General features: G+C 37.4%; 1 protein-coding gene across 7 annotated transcripts in view; it reads right to left on the bottom strand.

Annotated features, from left to right (window-relative positions):
* Window positions 1-19,298, bottom strand: part of CNTN4 (contactin 4) — a 1,026,598-nt gene that overhangs the window by 336,643 nt on the left and 670,657 nt on the right. For all 7 annotated transcript variants that reach the window (XM_027522789.1, XM_027522788.1, XM_027522787.1 and 4 more), the window contains 2 exons: window positions 11,838-11,964; window positions 4,269-4,444 (listed from right to left, as the gene is read on the bottom strand). In XM_027522789.1, coding sequence (XP_027378590.1) covers window positions 4,269-4,444; window positions 11,838-11,964 — 303 coding nt within the window. The remainder of the gene's footprint in view (window positions 1-4,268; window positions 4,445-11,837; window positions 11,965-19,298) is intronic.

Below are 19,298 nucleotides of genomic sequence, written 5' to 3'. Positions count from 1 at the left end.
AAACATTAAGGTCCATTTCAGCCATAAAATCACTTAATTAAAACTGAAGAAATAGTCTCACTTGTGTATTACTGTGCAGTAAGTATGGTCAAAAGACAATATTTTTTTTCCCTCAATGATTATGAAAATGCTTGGGGAGAAGCAAACATTCAGTAACATTCAAAAGATGTGATTGTCATACTTTACCTCATATCACTTAGAAAAAGATATTTTATTCTAAACAATTAAAAACAATTTTTGAAGACAGTCAATGTCTTTTAATTTTTTTAATATAAAAAGGATAGAAAAGAAAGATCTACAAACTACATTAATAATCAAGGTGACAGACTCTAGAAAATGACTGTAAGAGAAAGGATGCAAGTTTACAAAAAAACATGTATCATCCCCCAAATAACCTGTATCATTGAATAGGTAATTAATAAAAGATTTTCTTTATTCCTATATATAAATCATTCTGGACTCTGGAGATACAGAGGGGACAAGATAGTCTCGGCTCTCTCAGAACTTAGATTATATTAAGGGAGTTGAATGGAGAGAAAAAAGAAATACACAAAATTGTTCCATGTCATGGTAAGTCCTAATGATTGAAAAAGATGCTGTTATGTAGAAAAGTAGAGGGCTACAAGAAGACAGACAGAGGACAGGAGAAGAAATGCTAGGAACTGCTTTTTCAGAGACTGTGTCTAGGTTAGACATGCTGCTGCTGCCAAGTGGCTTCAGTCGTGTCCGACTCTGTGTGACCCCATAGACGGCAGCCCACCAGGCTCTCCCGTCCCTGGGATTCTCCAGGCAAGAACACTGGAGTGGGTTGCCATTTCCTTCTCCAATGCATGAAAGTGAAAAGTGAAAGTGAAGTCGCTCAGTCATGTCCGACTCTTCTCGACTCTATGGACTGCAGCCCACCAGGCTCCTCCATCCATGGGATTTTCCATGCAAGACTACTGGAGTAGATTAGACATGCGTGCGTGCTAAATTGCTTCAGTCCTGTCCGACTCTTTTTCGGCCTCACGGACTGTAGCTCGCTATGATCCTCTTGCCGTGGGATTCTCCAGGCAAGAATACTGGAATGGGTTGCCATGCCCTCCTCCAGGGGATCTTCCCAACCCAGGGGTCAAATCTGCATTTTCTGCACCAGCAAGCGGGTTCTTCACTACCAGCGTCACCTGGGAGGCCCAGGTGAGACATGGTGCTGTGGAAACTTCTCTTGGGAGGTCACATCTCATTTGAGAACAGAGAATCATAGGAAGTGAGCATGTGAAGGATCAGGAGAAAAGCAAATACGGCAGGGAGAGTGAAAATACCAAGGCCCTGGTGCAAAAGATCATTTGTCATCTTCAAGAAATGAAAATGAGACTATGGTAATGAATTTGAGATTTATTCTAAGTGCAGTACAAGGTGTAATGCAGGAAAGTGGAATGATCTCATTTACATGTTTAAAAGATTACTCTGGCTGTTTTATGATAAATGGTTAGGGAAGAGTAGAGAAGATGCACAGACAGCAGGTATAAGCGGATGTGTAGAAATAGTACATCTTGATTTCCACCAGGCAAAGGTCCTCATCACTCTAAGAACAAGTAGGAGAAACTGGGGTTCAAGTGCAGTATGTTCAGGTAAATTTGTAGCTAACTGAACAAGAGGATGTGAAGGATATTGATTTATAAATTTAATCTTATTTTAGTGGACATTCTCTACTGGCAGGCTGCCCTGTCCAGGTCAACATTTTTTATCAATTATTTGAATGGACACAAGCTTATCACATTTTCTGCTACACTGAACAAGAAGGATAATCAATATGTTAGATTAAAAAAAAAAAAGATTTAAAACAATTTCAACAGTGATGGAACAAAGAGTCACTACTCAGAAGGTGAATGTAATAGAAGTAAATATAATATTCTGATTTTAGGTAATAAAATAACATGATTGGGGAGCTCTGGATAAATAGCCATTCATGAAAAATCAATCCTCTGATTTTACACAAAATAAAGTTGAAATATGAGATTGGAGCTTTAAAAACGAAAACAAAACCAGTGAGTATCATTGTCAGTCCCATTTGCCAAAAGACACATTTATTTCATAGGATACTACTGTTCCCACTGTCCTCTGCTAAGGTCAAGTACATGCATAGAATTAAGTACATTTCTAAAGGGTCATTGCTTGATATATAATTGAGTGTAATTGTGTTGTGAAGAAATTGGTTGTGGATTAAGTACCTAGAGAAGAAAATAAATATGGGACAGGGAGTATGACCATATTTTCAGATTTGAAGCCTAACCAAAATCATAGAGTAAGTACCAGAAATGAAGAAGAGAGATTTAAATATCTACTTCAATTTCAAGGACGAGATATTGAACTTGTTTTTGTGTTTTTGCACAGCTAGAGCAACTACAGTTCAGGATGCTTTGTAATGAACTGATGAGTTCTCTATCTTCAGAATTTTTCAAACTGAATGATTATCAACCAAGGATTCTGAGGGTTGTAGGATATTAGGCATGAAGAATGGGGAAAGCAGGGTAGGTGCCAAACTCAGGCCACTCAAATGCAAAATGAGTGGGAGAGCTTTGACTTTGGCTGAACTGTGCTATTTAAACATGAATGTGTGCCTGCATGCTCAGTCGCATCCGACTCCTTATGGCCCCATGGACTGTAGCCCACTAGGCTCCTCTGTCCATGGAATTTTTAGGCAAGGATACTGGAATGGGTTGCCATTTCCTCTTCCAGGGCATCTTTTCCATCCAGGGATGGAATCCACTTTTCTGTGTCTCCTGCATTAGCAGGTGGATTCTTTACTACTGCACCGCCTGGGAAGCCCCTGTTTAAATGAGTGTAGCTGAATATGAGATTCTGTCTTTCCAATATTTTTGGTAGTAGAAATGTATGGATTTTTACAAAATGAGAGTCTTAAGAGTTAGTAATTTATGTTTTAAATGTCATAAATTAGAAAAATGAAAAGTTGCTCCTGGTATGTTAATCTCTTTTCTGGTGCTATTATTATTACTGTTTTTTAAAATTTCCTACACTGTGAAATCCAAAAATAAAAGAAATTTAATATGGAGGTTTCCCTACTCTGGAAGTTTATGATCATTTTCTAAAATGAATCCAAGAAAATCTCCTTGTTAAAAATAAATATAGATATTAGGTTTGTGTTAAACCAAAGGAAATAAACACTTTGGTTCTATAGCACTCAATCAGATATACTCTCCTTTTTTTTTCTGCTCACCTTAATTATTTGGAAGATTACCTCAGAAGAAATTCAAAAATAAAATAATCCTGGAGTCCCATATATACCTAATGCTTAGAAAACTCATTTCTCAATTAATAAAAATGCCACCAAATGGCAATAATAGATTAAGCACTGGATATTAGGTATATTTGGTGTTGAGTTTCCCGGGAGGATTTTATTAATGAGACTGTTCTACAGTGTTACTGCCAACAGATTTCGTAATTAGGAAACCTTTGACATTAATGCACTGCTATATCAGTTGGGATTTTACAGAGGGAAACATATAATCATAAGCAAACACATAAATGCTTTAAAATACAGCTGAACAGCCATCCTCTAAGGCGTCTATTTCAAATGTGTACTGATTGCTCTTGCCCGTTGATTTTACTTTCAACTTGCTATTTCTAAATTCCACTATCTTTCCGTATGCTCATAAACTTTTATTAGGCGGTGGTCTTAAGAGATGGCAAATTTGTTTTTGAATGTTCTAAACCAGAAATGCAAAAGGTAAAGCTTTGATTGTCTCTACTTTTTGTTTATGTAATGGCTTTCAAAATGTCCCTTTTCTTTCAAAGAAGAAAAAGAACTAGAGAATTACAGGATTAATACACTACCAAGGTTTTCTCTTTTCCAGCTGTGAGCTTTATGGCTAAATCACTTCACACATTGATTATTAAGTTACTGGCAGTTCCATTGCTTGCTTATACACTCTCCTTAAAATGTGTGTGTGTATAACCTGTTGTATATGTAAACTTTATGTGTATAAATTTGAGTATATGTGAATTTATGTGTATAGAGCATCATGTAACCAAGTTATCATATAGTCAAACTATCTCAACCCTTATAAGTTCAGAAGAATACATCTTCCCATTCAGATTTACCATTTATCCTACAAAAGCGATATTTTGCAAATATTGGAAAAGGTAAAGAAGACCAACATAAATTGAAATCTCTTTGATTTTTTAAGATAAACTGCTTTAAAGGTTGATTGGTACAATGGCACAAAAATTCAAAGTCACATTTGCATTGTGATATAATTGCTACTTACAAGCAAACTGAAGCTTTGCTTCTCTGCTAACAATTGTTCCAAACGAGTTTGTTGCTATGCACTGGTACATTCCAGCATCTTGGGTTTTATTGGGGTTATTGATCAACAAGCTGCCTTCAACAACACTGTAGCGGAAATCCATACCAATGTCAACATCTGTTCCATTTAACTTCCACCTATAGTATAAAAATGCCAGGAGATAAAGTCTTGTAATATTAAACAATATTTCTAAATTGTATAAAGTATATATAAAAAAATTACAAATAGCATGAAATATCATCTGTGACTTTTTTTTTAAACCACAGTTTAAAAAAAATTAGAAAAGCTCTACATAGAAATGGTGTCAATACAAATGTTTATGACATGAGCACATCCTTTTTAGGTAAACTGATATTAAAATTTTAACACCTGTTTTTATGACTATTTACAGTGCTACAGACACTTCACTCCTTTTTTTCTTTTTTGGAAATTTCCCATAGCATCTTGTATAAGCATCTTCAAATAGCACTCCTCAGTAAAAGTTCTTTTTCTGGTTTGCAGTCATTCTTTAATAGGTCTATAGAGATAACAGAATACCCCACTTTCGGGTAGTTGGCTGAGTATTTGATGAAATTGCAGCAGATTTGCTTTGACTTGGTCCTTAATATGACTGAAATGGCTGACTACAAAGCAGAGGAATTCTATTGATCTAGAGCTGTCTTAGGAACCAAACTAGCCTTAATCGTGTATCACTTTGAAGATCTCCTTAGCTACTGGCACTCAAACATCAATCAACCACCCCAATAAACTGTAGACTGGGCCATTAGGTAACAGATACAAAGAGGGTTTTGTTGTTTTCCTGTTTGTTTACTCAGATCATCTGAATCTGAGTACACAGTCTGGCCCAATAAATTAGTTTTAGTGGGACTCACACATTTAAACAGCAAGACTTTAGTAAAAAATCTACTTTTCACTTCCTTTCTTTTTTTCTAAACAGCCAGTAACATTCCAGAGAGAGCTTATTTTAACCAAAGGGTCTTTCAGTAAGTTGTTTTAATATGTACAAACTTTCAAACTAATATAATACAATGACTATCTTGTTTTTTTCCCTCTTCCTTCCCCACTATCCTACAAAAAATATTGGCTTGACCAAAAAGTTCATTTGGGTTTTCCCATAACATCTTACAGAAGAGCCCAAATGCACCTTTTGGTTAAACCCAAATCAGGTAATGAAAACAGTATAGTCAGAGTATCTGAATTATCATCAATAGTTTCCTAGGAGCAGTCACACTAGGAGACCAAAAATAAAGCAAGACTAGAGCATAAAGAAAATTGATCAGAAACAATAACAGGACTAAAGAGTGAGAAACAGTCATTTTATTTTCTTCAAACAAACAATATTTAAATGTGTGCATATACATATATACTCATGGTGCACCCTCTTATAACAATTCTGGGGCACTCGGGCTGGTGTGCATCATGTAAAAGGATTTAAATGAAAAAATGAAAGGTCAGTTGCTTTCAGATTTTGGATACTGGTTATCAACAAAAAAATGTTAGGGTGAGTGCTTTTTTTCCACCAAGATGTCTCTCACACTACAATCTTAAACCACACGTTTTCTAATGAAGTCTTCCTCAATATCCTTGGTCAAGATAAATCCCAGCTCCCCCCAACCTCCTATGGGATTCTCCTTATTTGTTTAGGTGGGCATTCTGCCTTCCCTTCAGCTAGTTTGCCTGTATCAAGCCCTGTCAGTCATTTAGAACTTGACACTCAATGTTCTCAATCAGTGCTTATGATATTTCACTAAATATTTTACCTCTTGGCTGGATATTTTAGCTGTGTGCGTACAAAACTTATGAAGCATCCTGGCCTACCACAGCATAAGGGTGTATGTTTGTTCAAGTCTGTGTCTTTGAAAAGCGAAAATACAGAAACATGAGGGGTGGGAAAGGTGGACCTGATCGGGAAATGGAACATAACTCTTTATGTGTTTGTTTATAAGAAGATGGGTATTAGAAATTGAAACTGTTCTTAAGCTTGACAGTAATTCTGTGTTCTGACACAGATAAGAAAGTAATAAGCAATAAAAAGAGAACAGCCAGGTTATATCCTAGCATGTCTATATGCTCATGAATCTCCAGAGCAGACTGGCTGCCCTAGATATTTTTTGAGTCACCTGGTCACATTTCTATCATAATTCTCGCTTCAAATGATAGTTGAGCAATTTAATATGACAAATCTAAAAGCTCAAAGAGGAAATTGCAATATAACGTGAGCCACAAGCAGAGTATGGAATTCAGGAATGAGACCACGTGAGTCTTTTTAGAAAAGTCTTGGTAGGGATAATGAGAACACCTCTGCGGGTCTGTCTACACATGTCATCTCAACTTAAATGTTCCGTAGAAAGTCCATTAATCTACTTTATTACCCGCTTTTACGTACAATGCATTATTCAGAAAATAAAGCACTTGCTGTGAAATGCAGCTGAGTCTCCTTTACAAAGCCCTATACCAAGTTTTATTGCAATGCAGTCACTATTCATTCCAATTGAATGGGGACTGCACTGAATTCCTTATCTTATTCCATACTGAAACAGTCTTGAAAAAGTCACAATTTATTTTCAGTTTTTGAGGAGTCTTTTAAGAACTGCTCATAGAGAGGTATGCTTATTTGGCACACAGAGATTTTCCCAAGGGCCAAGGCAAATGGGTGAGTCTCATAAGCTGGTTTCTGCATCACTTGGGGAAACACAACACCATCCTCTTCAGAGAGGGGTCTGTGCACAACCAAACACTGTGAAGCTCTGGAAGGTACCATTTTTCAGATCTTAGTGGGAAGCTATCTATGGGACGTATTGTAGCAAAACATCCCCTTTTCTTTGTTCACTATTTCAAATTGGCAGCTAAGAAGGGGAAGGACCTTTCTGACCTGGAATCTGTAGTCTGCAAACCAAGCTGAATACTAACTTCACAGTAAAAGTACTTGCATTGAGTACTTGACCATCCTTTCTGACGGGAAAGGGAGGCTGAGAGTCATAGGTCATGTCACGTTTCCTCAGGGAACTTTAATACAAGGCAAGTGTGCACACGCCAAAACTTCTTAAGGTTTTCTGGGTCTGAGTCAATCCTTTCAAAATTGAGGGGCAGGAAACAGTGAAAAGACAAGGCTCTGTTCAGGGAATAAACACAAAGAAGAGAGGCCAATCGGGGTGCTTGAGGGAAAAGCCTAATGGCAAAGATCCCCATGGAGAAATCACCTTGAATTTCTCCCATGAATTTCTCCCCCTCAAAGTCAGCCTGAGCCCAGATAAAGTTCAGCCAGAAAGATGTTGAAAATATCTGATCTCTCCATTCTTTCTCTTGCTCTTTCCTTCAACAAAAGGGAGTTTTTTAGCTCCTAGGTACCAATGAGCTATTATTTCATAAGAAATTGCCGAAGGTATAATAAATGAAAAGAAACCTAGCGCATGTGATTAAAAGTTTTCTTCTCAGTGTTTCCCAGCAATCTTTAAAAACATAATAGGTTTCTGTTCCTCTGCTTGTTTTAAATAACAAAGCAAGCCCCTATATCTAGAAGTACAATGTTACAAAGGCAGAGTTAATTAAAGGTCACAGTTTGGGGAGAAACAAAGCAGCAACTTGCCAAATTCTGCTGCAAATTTTGTTTTCATTTATTGCTCACATTTGAACTTACACTTAGTGATGTACTAAGAACTGGGGGCCATTATATCATCATTTATGTGTATAGGAAACTTTCCCTCTTGCATTTATTTATTTATGTATTTTTACTACATAAAGCATTAAAAAACTATTTGATATAGCTTTGAATTCAACTTAATATAGGGAGAATAACTACATATTCTGATTTGTCCAGGGCAGTTCTGAGTATACACTTACTGTCCTAGATAATTATTAACAACGGCCTTTCGCTCTCATAAGTGTCCTGGTTTGGATGATAAAATACATGTTCATCCTAATTATATGGTCTATTGGAGAGGGTTTTGTTTTCTTTCTAGAATATATTTCCTTTTTCCATCCCTATGACAAAAGATCTTTAGCTCTAAATTCAGTTAAGTATCTCCTTTTCTGGGAAACTTTTATTGATATGCTCCCTCTCATTCCTGAAGAAGACCTTCTTTCCTCAGGATACCCTAGAACCTGGACGTTCTTTTCTCACACTTAACCTTGTACTTCCTTCTCTAGGCACTCACCACCAAAGTATACTACTTGAACATGTATGTAGCTTATTCAGCTTTGAATTCTTCAACCCTAGCATGGTACTGGAACATTGCAGCTGCTTAATATGGTGGTTTAAACACCTTTCCTAAAGGATGTATTTTTTAGAATCCTAATATACACCCTAGTTCAAAGCAGAACTACCGTGAAGGAATCTTGTGTGGAAACCCTACATAATTCAGCCAGGGTCATTACTGAGTCAACTCCATGGACTAGACTTCAGTCTGAAATATCAGTGGAGTGGTCCAATGAATAATGCTATGTTTGATGAATAAATGAACTGGCATACAAACTAAACTGTAAAATAATTTCTACTATGTGAATGCCACCATCCTTCCAATCTGAAAACTATCTACCTCAGCTCAAATTCTTCTTCTATAACTCTTGGATGATTCCAATCTCTTCTTCACCTAAACTGTGATACACATGCCATATACTCTTTTGGTTTTCACATACTACCACATATTGATTATTAGCTTAAGGTTTATATCATTAAATGTGAATAGAGACAAAATTATATTTATAAGATACATGTAAGTTATAAAGAATCACAGGACAATAAAGATCTCTAAGAAAAAGAATATTACTTTTGAAGTCTCCTATATCCATTTTCATTCCAATCATTTCCCTCTCAATGGTTCATGATAACTCCGAATTTTTGCTATTTCATTCTTTTGATTTTCTTTATGATTTTATCATGTATGCTAGTATCCTTATCTATCCTCTATCTTACCTGCTTTAGAACTTAATAAATACAGGATTATACTCTTTGTATTTTTTTGTGACTTGCTTTGTTTACTCAAAGTTATGTTCCTATGATCGTGTTGTTGTAGCTCTAGTTCATTCATTTTCACTACTTCATTGGGTTACCTTGTATGAACATGCCAGGTTATATTCAGTATATTACTTATGCTAAATTTGTTCTTGCAAATTTCTGTCAGTCTGATGAGTTTGAAAGGGTCTGTCATTTTAGATTTAGTTTGTACATTTCTATTTATTAATGGGGGCTATTTATTCTCTGGTGGCTCAGACAGTAAAGGGTAAAGAATTCACCTGCAATGCAAGAGACCTGGGTTCAATCCTTGGTTTGGGACGATCCCCTGGAGGAGGAGGGCATGGCAATGCACTCCAGTATTCTTGCTTGGAGAATTCCCATGGACAAAGAGCCTGGCGGGCTACAGTCCATGGGGTTGCAAAGAGTCGGACATGACTGACTAAGCACACACAGGGCGCATTTACTAATGGTAATCTTATTGTATGTTTAATGGATATTTAATAGTCTTTTCTAAGAAGTACCTGATCAAGTCTTTTGGTAAAGTTTTAATTAGGTTAGAAGTCTGTTACCTTTTGATTTGTAGGAATTCTTTAAATAGTTCAGACTTTGTAAATAATTGCTATTGCTAAGTCACTTCAGTCGTGTCCGACTCTGTGTGACCCCATAGACGGCAGCCCACCAGGCCCCGCCATCCCTGGGATTCTCTAGGCAAGAACACTGGAGTGGGTTGCTATTTCCTTCTCCAATGCATGAAAGGGAAAAGTGAAAGTGAAGTCGCTCAGTCGTACCCGACTCTTAGCGACCCCATGGACTGCAGCCTACCAGGCTCCTCCACCCATGGGATTTTCCAGGCAAGAGTACTGGAGTGGGGTGCCATTGCCTTCTTCGTTGTAAATAATATGTATCACAAATATCTTCTCCCAGTTGGAAGCTTATAATTTTACTCATCCCAGTATATTCTGCTGAACAGCAATTTTTAACATTAGTGAAGTTAAATATTTTCTTCTATGATTTGTTCTTTTTGGTTATAATTGAATTTTTTTTCTTCCCACTAAAGTCTTAAATATGCATGCCTATTTCCTTTGAAACATTTTGCAAATTTCACATGTTGGTCTTCTATTCACTCGGAATTGACCCTTGTGTACGCTGTGAGGTAGGGATCCAACTTTAGTTCATTTTTTTAACCATACAGATTCCACTGTGCAGTATATGTCTTTTCAATTTATTTCTAATATTGTCATGACTTTTAAATTTTATCTTTTAATCTTCACAAGATAGTATGCTTTTACTATTTTTGTTGTTTAGTGCAATTGGTTTTTATGTGGAAATACTAACCTTTACCATTTGCTTTACTTATCATTCACTCTTGTATCTAAAGGCAATCTACCTGGGATTATTTTTATTCTGTTTGAAGTATATCTTTCAGAATTTTCTTTAGGCAGGGTCTGCTGGAGTCAAACTTCAGTTTCTGTCTACCTAAAAACTCATTTACTTTGTTCTTCTTTATAAAAAGTATTTCTGCTATACAAAAATTTTATAGTTAATTTCTCTCAGCATATTGAAGATTCTGTCTTCTCTTTTGCTTTTTTTGTTGCTACTGATAAGTCAGCTGCTGGTTTAATTGTCATCTCTTTGAAAGTTAGCTGTATTACAACTGTGGCCTACGTTTACCATCATGTCTTTGAGTTAAGTGTTTTCTGTTTCATCATGATAACTCTATATAGGGCTTTATTTTTGTTTGCACTGCTTGAAATTCATTAGGTTTACTAAATCTGTAGATTTGAATGTTTAATTAGCTTTGGGAAATTCTTAGTTTTCTCCTTAAAAAATGCTTCTGCCTATTTTTTTTTCCATTCCTTATGGAATTCTGATTAGATATGTGAAAGTTTTCACTTAGTCTCTTCTCTATCACATTTTGCTCCTCTTATCTGCTGCTTTTAGACAATTTCTTCAGATATATCTTGCACTTTACTAATTCTCTTTTCAGCTATGCTTCATCTCTTACTAAAATCATGTAATGCCAAGGTTTAAAATAGGTGATTACTTTTGCTTTTCAGTCCTTTGGGAGGCAAGGCTACTTCTTTTATATTCACCATACGATTATATTCTGGAAGGTTTTCTCATGTTAGATTCTCCAGTTGGTTGAGGCTAGGCCTTGTCTTGTGATCCTAGTCCCCCGTGAAACTACAAAATCCAAAGCTACAATTCATATAGTTCATCAAGGTCAAAAATGATTTTAGTGTTCAGTTTGCTTCTTTGGGTTCCAGATCATTTACTAAATATTCCTTACTTTCCTGACAGTTTATTGATGCATTTTTAAAAGATGTTTTAAAAAATATGTTAAGTAATGTTAAGGCTTTCAGTGAAATGATTAATTAGGATATTTAATGTCTAGTATTGTCAGAAACAAAGTTCGGTACTAAACTGTTTATGAATACGAGCGTCTCTTTAGCATCTCAGGATATCCAATGATATCTGTCTAAAGGCTCTTTATGTAAGCAGCACTCCATAAGTATTTGTTGGTTTTACTAATAGAAAGTATATGCATGGTAACACATGCTTTTAAGTCAACAAACCTGATGTGAGGTTTTGGATTCCCTTTAACTTCACAACTGAGCTTCACTTTTTTCTCCTCAGAGTCCAAAGGGAACATTACATGACTTGGTTCTTGAATGAAAATTGGACCATGCAGTGTGTAGTCATCTGAAATGAGAAAAGAAAATGTCCCCAAATGAACACATTCCTGATAGGGAGAATTACAGGAAATAACAACGAAATAAAAATAAAAGAGGTAAACAAACAAAAAATAGTAATACATGACAGATTCAATCCAGCCTCTGGATGACATTTCCTAATGAAGAGTAATCTTTGTGAATTATGAAGCAGTAATATGGACTCTCGTATTTCATAATGATGACTTATTTTACCAACAAATTCCAGAACCAAAATGGCTTGGCATTCCCTTTTCTCTTCTCCACTTCTTACTGTTCTATCCAACCCTAGTTCAGCCTCTGATTTTGTTCACCTTTTGTGCCTCCTACATGCCTTTAGTGTGGCTGTCATCCTGGGAGGCTGTCTAATGTCACAAAGCTAAAATGTTTCTCCTCTGTAATGGGATAACATAGTTGGAAGTAAGCCATAATGATTTCATAAGTACATTAATAATGAGAAGCACCAGTATACTGCTAAAATATGTATAAAACTTTTAGAAATTGCATACATAGGTAAATAAAGAATAACCTAGAGTCATGACGCTCAAATTATGCTTGGCAAATGAATACTTTTTTTAACCTGTTATGAACTAATACATGGGGGCACTTGTGTACATATCACACAGCTGGGACTGACTCAGGACACAAGTTCAGTTACAGCCAGACTAGTCTATTTCAACTTCAAAGAGACTTGAGTATATTAATACAAATGAGGTATGAACTTCTAAATTCTCAATAGCAGAAGATGCACAAAATTTATTGTCATGGAGCTGCAAAGTTCAAAGAATGGAATAATCAACAAACAAGATTTGAAGTAACAATGTAGTGTGCATATACTTTTAGAGCAAACACCTAATAAATATTGGTCAAAACACACCTCATCACTGAAACCTTGCACAAGGCCTCGTGTCCTTGACTTTTGAAGTAAGAGCCTGTGTGCATTCGTGCTTAGTCATGCCCATGGACTGTAGCCCGCCAGGCTCCTCTGTCCATGGGATTTCCCAGGCAAGAACATTGGAGTGGTTTGCCATTCCCTTTCCCAGGGGATCTTCCCAATCCAGGGACCAAACCCACATCGCTTGCATTTCCTGCTTTGAAAGGCGAGTTGTTTATTCACCAGTTCCATCTTTGCCTGCCAGTGCAGGAGATGCAACAGACATGGTTTGATTACTGGGTCAGGAAGATCCCCTGAAGTGGGGCATGGCAACCCACTCCAGTATTCTTGCCTGGGAAATCCCGTGGACAGAGGAGCCTGGCCATTTACAATACACAGGGTAGTAAAGAATCAGACACAATTGAAGTGACTTAGCATGCATATGGAGAAGGCAATGGCACCCCACTCCAGTACTCTTGCCTGGAAAATCCCGTGGACGGAGGAGCCTGGTAGGCTCCAGTCCATGGGGTCGCTAAGAGTCAGACATGACTGAGTGACTTCACTTTCACTTTTCACTTTCATGCATTGGAGAAGGAAATGGCAACCCACTCCAGTATTTTTGCCTGGAGAATCCCAGGGACTGGGGAGCCTGGTGGGCTGCGGTCTATGGGGTCGCACAGAGTCAGACACGACTGAAGCGACTTAGCAGCAGCAGCAGCAGCATGCATGCACACACATGACTCAACAGTTAATGATTGAGAAACGTGAATAGATAGAAAGAGAATAGCTGTTGGTCTGGGGAACTGGTAATAATCCAGACTATACAGCTGCTACACAACTGAACTTTCAGTTTCCTTAAAGATATAGAGAAAGACCTGACACTCACTCCAAGTTGTTTTTTACAGGAAGCAGACCCCTACTAGATGAAAACTACAGAAACAAAGACCCTAGACTGGATCAAATCAGAAAGTTGATGATGCTTGAAACTTCACCTTGATGCCAACCAATCCCAGGATTGTCCATGAGTTGATCACACCCTGTTGTTTGAACACTATGAAACTCCTCACTACCCCTCCGGTGGGTGGGGAGGGTCACACAATTTTGAAGGCATTAGCCTGTTGTGGCTGCTTTGGCCTGGCAAAACATTAAAACTCACATTTTGTGCCTCCTACCTGCCTTTTGTGCTCTGTCACCCGAGAAGCCTGTCTAATGTCACAAAGATAAAACATTTCTGCTCTGTTAAGGGGATATCATAGTTGAAAGCAAACAATAATTTCGTAGATATATTAATAATGAGAAGCAGCAGTGTACTTAGTCTCTATGTTCCTATTCTGCACTGATAAACAGAGTTTCAGCAACACTACCCATAACAGGAAAGTGGCTTTCATTCTTTACAATCTCATTTCTTTTTTCCTAGAAGGTTTTTATAGACCCTCAGGTCTTCCTTTAACCACATGATTTATAAACTATATCTCTTTGTGGACAAATCTTTGTCTATTACATGCATTTGGATCTTTCTTTCCCCTTCTTTGGGCTGTAAGCTCCTGGACAGCATGGCTGTATCTTATCCATTTCTGCTTGTTTTGTGGTACCAACTACACTAGCTTAAACATCAAACATGGTCCATAAGGATTGTTCTATTTGAGGTATTTTTCACTTTTTAATGTTTAGCCAGCTGATTTAAGCACTGCCTAACAAATTTTGAGACAGAAGAGCCAGTGACTATGATGTAAAGTGATACTGAATAGCACCCTATAGCCAGCAATCCGTTTTCCCCTTATATGTGATTATTTGGATGGATGTGAATTACAACTGTGATCCTGGAAGACCTTAATAACCAGCCTTCTGTTGATAGATGATAGGATGAGCCTGAATTCATTCAGGTGAACCAGGACGGAGGAAAACGAAGAAAGCAGATTTGGGCATCTAGGTGAAACATGATAAGGTGACTTCTTTTAAGGCTTTTAATCCAGGCTTTAGAACTTTGCATATTGAGGTTAGGGTAGAAGAAAAATTATGGACTCAAGAAAATCAAACTGAACGGTATTTTATTTTAGAGGAATAGGGACAGCCTCTGACCTTGTTGAGAGAACAACCAGAATATGGATTCAGAAAGACTAGGAACCGAGATTCAATGCCTTTTGTCAGCTAACTCTATGAACTATGGAGGACCACCTAGTCTCTCTAGGCTTCAATCTTCTCATCTATAAAATAAAAGCACTGGAGTCAGTCAGCGCTTCTATACCAGCTAGGAGGAGGAAGAAGTCATGAATATCTTCCCATAAATACAGATGCACGTGACATCCTCATTCAAAGATGTCATGAATTTATTACCACCACCATCCTCTCTCCTTAGTCCATGTATAAAATCTCATGCTAATGAGAGATTCAAACAACGAAAACAGAATTTTTCAAAGAACACATAATAAAAGCATGGAATAAAAGTAAACAAACATGTATCTTTCTAAATACTCATGGTTTAAAGTCAGATATTTCAAAATCTACATATTTACATTTCAGATTTTCAACAATGACATAGTTATTTTCAAAACAAATTTAGATATTGGTCAAGGGTCAGCGCAATTCAATCTCAAAGAATTATATGAATTTTTAGCGTATCTTGTTAAGTGACAAACATTACTCATCAAGGTCACTAACACAGCAGCAAGTTGGGTAGATTATTTTCTAAGAGAGATATATTTCTATTGCTCCAGTTCCAAAATTATGTGTATATATATATATATATAATATCAATCATCTCAATTCATTGGTGTTCCCTGATTTGAATTTCATACAGAAATACAGTCTATTACTAGTAATTCCAAATAAGAATAAAACATAATAATGATTATCCAGGATGCAGCTGAGAGGCTGTGGATTAACATCTGTACTATTTCTCAGTGTATCCATGCCATATTTAAATAACAAAAAGGATATTTTTTCTGTGTATTTTGTAATAAGAATGATAATAATGATGTTTTGCATTCACTATAAATAACACATTTCATCTAAAGTTTTTATTTTCTCTTGGTTAACCAAGCTCACTGCCTAGAAATTAACATTAGCATAAAGGGACTGGCATTTCAGTTTTCATCTAAAGAGATTCACTGCCTCAAGCATGAACTATCTGGTTTCACAAAGATGGAGGGGGGGATTTTAGAAAGTTGCAATCTAGGTATAGAAAACATATCCTAACTTTAATAGTTGTAAAATCAGGGTTACTAGTATTTTGAGAAAAAAATAAGTTAAAGAGTTGTTTTATTTTCCCCAAACACTGAGGTGCCTGGGTTAAACCACCCTGAGAGTGACATTCTCAGATGAAAGATGGAGCAAGGCACCGCTTAAGCTTGTTCTGTGTGTTGTAGTCACAAAGTGACTTTCAAGTGGCTTGAAGGATTATATAAAAGACTCTGCATTTGCCAAAAGACTTTGCATTCACCATTTCAAACCTGACAAGTTCACCCTTTCATTTATCATAGTAAGTTGTTCTATATAAGCAGTCGAATGGCCATGATCATCAGCCTAGCGAGGGAAAGGAGCAACTCAGAAAGCAAGAGGAAAAGATTAATAAGCCCATGCACCTCAACGTTAGACTTTGGACCACCTGTATTGTAATCATGGCATGCTTATTTTTTTAAAACCCCAGTCCAGACTGACTACACTGAAAAATCCAGCATCTCTGCATCTTTTAACTTAGTTCTCCAAGGGATTCTTTTGTACACTGAAATCTGAGAACTACTAATACAGACCCTTCTGATCCTAGATCTCCATTTCATAAGAGCAGAACATCAACCAACACTGGCTTTGCACTCAACTCTAGACTTTCCTTTTTGAGCAAAATCTAACCAACCAAACCTTGCGTGAAAATACTTAGAGAGGGAATTTTAGCACATGACTAATGGTTTTGAGGTAAGCAGCCAAAAACAGAACACTGTAAAATGGACCCACACAAAGAAAATGATGGATCTGTCAAAGTCAGGGACTAAAGCGGTATAAAAGAAGCCCCCCTAAGAACACTCATTGTTGAATTAAAGAAGCTTACTGTGAGAACACCCAGGGCTGCACCATATTGACAAAGAAGAGGCGTCCTTGGGGAGACCCACTAATCTACCACCCTGTAGTAAAACTTTATCCACAACAAATACACACAACATTCTTGCCATTGTTGTTGTTCAGTCACTAAGTTGTGTCTGACTCTTTGTGACCCCATGGACTGCAGCACACCAGGCTTCTCTGTCCTTCACTATCTCCTTGAGTTTGCTCAAATTCAAGTCCATTGAGTTGGTGATGCCATCTAACCATCTCACAATCTGTTGTCCCCTTCTCCTCCTGCCCTCAATATTTCCCAGGATCAGTGTTGTTTTCAATGAGTCAGCTCTTCACATCAGGTGGCCAAAGTATTGGAGCTTCAGCTTCAGCATCAGTCCTTCTAATGAATATTCAGGATTGATTCCCTTTAGGATTGACTGATTTGATATCCTCGCTGTCCAAAGGACTCTTAAGAGTATTCTTCAGCACCACAATTTGAAACCATCAATTCTTCAGTTCTCAGCCTTCTTTTATGGTCCAACTCTCACATTTGTACATGACTACTGGATAAACCATAGCTTTGGCTATATGTACCTTTGTCGGCAAAGTGATGTCTCTGCTTTTGAATATGGTGTCTAGTTTTGTCATGGCTTTCCTTCCAAGCAGCAAGTGTCTTTTCATTTCATGGCTTTATATGTAATGAATCTCATCTTATTTAAATGACAGCCTGTTGGGAATGATGTTTTCATTTTGAGATTATAAATAGGTGAAAAGTCACACTGGTGCTCTGCTGCCTTGAAGTTAGAGAAACAGGCTGACACTGTTTTTAGGGATCTCTCAGAGGAGCAGAAGATAATGATCTTTCATGCTTCCAGGAATTCTAAAAAATCAAAGTTAAAAAGGAGGACAGGGGAAGCAGACTGGTGGCCAGAGCTCAGATATAACTTCAAAGATTCCAGATCCCTAATCTCAGTCCCAGCTTGGGGATTTTAGTGCAAAAGCTGATACCTATACACTCTGATTTTCTGGGTTCTCCTCTCCTTGGCAACTAATTGCCAACTGGTCACTAGGTTACTTCTAGCACACCACCCATCATCCAAAAGTCTATCCCACAGAAACTGTCCTGGACCAGTTTCAGAATAAAAGGGATATTTTTACATAAAAGAGAGAAGATCTATGTTAAAGAAACCCTCCTTTCATGTTTCAACAAAGAGAGGAGAATGTCTGGATTTTCAGTAAAGAGTAAAGATTTCAAGAAAGTTGAAAGGGTTAGTTGCTCCATCATGTCCAACTCTGTGACCCCATGGATTGTAGCCGCCAGGTTTCTCTGTCCATGGGGATTCTCCAGGCAAGAATATTGGAGTGGGTTGCCATTTCCTCCTCCAGGGGATCTTCCCAATCCAGGGATGGAACCTGGGTCTCCTGCATTGAAGGCAGATTCTTCACCATCTGAACTACCAGAGATTTCATGACCAGAAACTTATTTAGGTTCAAGATCAGGCTACTCCTAATCTTTCTCCCTTTTTGCTCATCAAAGATTTAAAAGTTACTAAAAAACACTGCCAGTGATTCTCAAACTCCTTTTTGCATTTGATTCTTTTGTTTTTAGAATTTTTTTTTTTTTTGCGGGGAGACAAAACCAATGTTTGTAAGTCAGCTTCTTCCTGTAACCTCCTTGCAAGCATCCCAGAAATAAAATGTAGTGCCAGGGTTACTCTTCAAAGTTTTAGACTACTGAAAGAGATGCAGAGTCATGGAATTTAAATTAGAAGAGATTATTTAATATTAAATGTATTTTTCCAGATCACAGACTAAAACTGCACTATATCTGTAATGGAAACAAAAATGATTTTCATCTAAAAATAAAATGATATTCTAAGAGTAGCTCAGATGGTAAAGAATCTGCTTGCAGTACAGGAGACCTGGGTTTGATCCTTGGGTCCAGAAGATCCTCTGGAGAAGGGAATGGCAACCCACTCCAGTATTCTTGCCTGAGAAATCCTGTGGATAGAGGACCCTAGCAGGCTACAGACCATGGGGTTGCAAAGAGTTGGAGACGACTGAGCGACTTCCACATACATACATAAAAAAACAGTAATAAAATAACACTCTACCATTAGATGTGAGTAAAATTACTGATATCTCAAAGCTGCAGATAAAATAAGTAATAGCTAGATGTCACTTATTTTAGATGCAGTTTGGGGACATAAATGATTTTGCTCTCTATTCTATTTATTCTTTGAATTAATTTGACCCATTCCTGTCCCCAAAGTCCCCAGTTCAGCTCAGTTCAGTTGCTCAGTCGTGTCCGACTCTTTGTGATCCCATGAATCACAGCACACCAGGCCTCCCTGTCCATCACCAACTCCCAGAGTTCACCCAAACCCACGTCCATCGAGTTGGTGATGCCATCCAGCCATCTC

This window comes from Bos indicus x Bos taurus, chromosome 22, assembly GCF_003369695.1.
Source record: "Bos indicus x Bos taurus breed Angus x Brahman F1 hybrid chromosome 22, Bos_hybrid_MaternalHap_v2.0, whole genome shotgun sequence".
NCBI classification, from domain to species: domain Eukaryota; kingdom Metazoa; phylum Chordata; class Mammalia; order Artiodactyla; family Bovidae; genus Bos; species Bos indicus x Bos taurus.
This window is presented reverse-complemented; position numbering and strand designations above follow the sequence as displayed.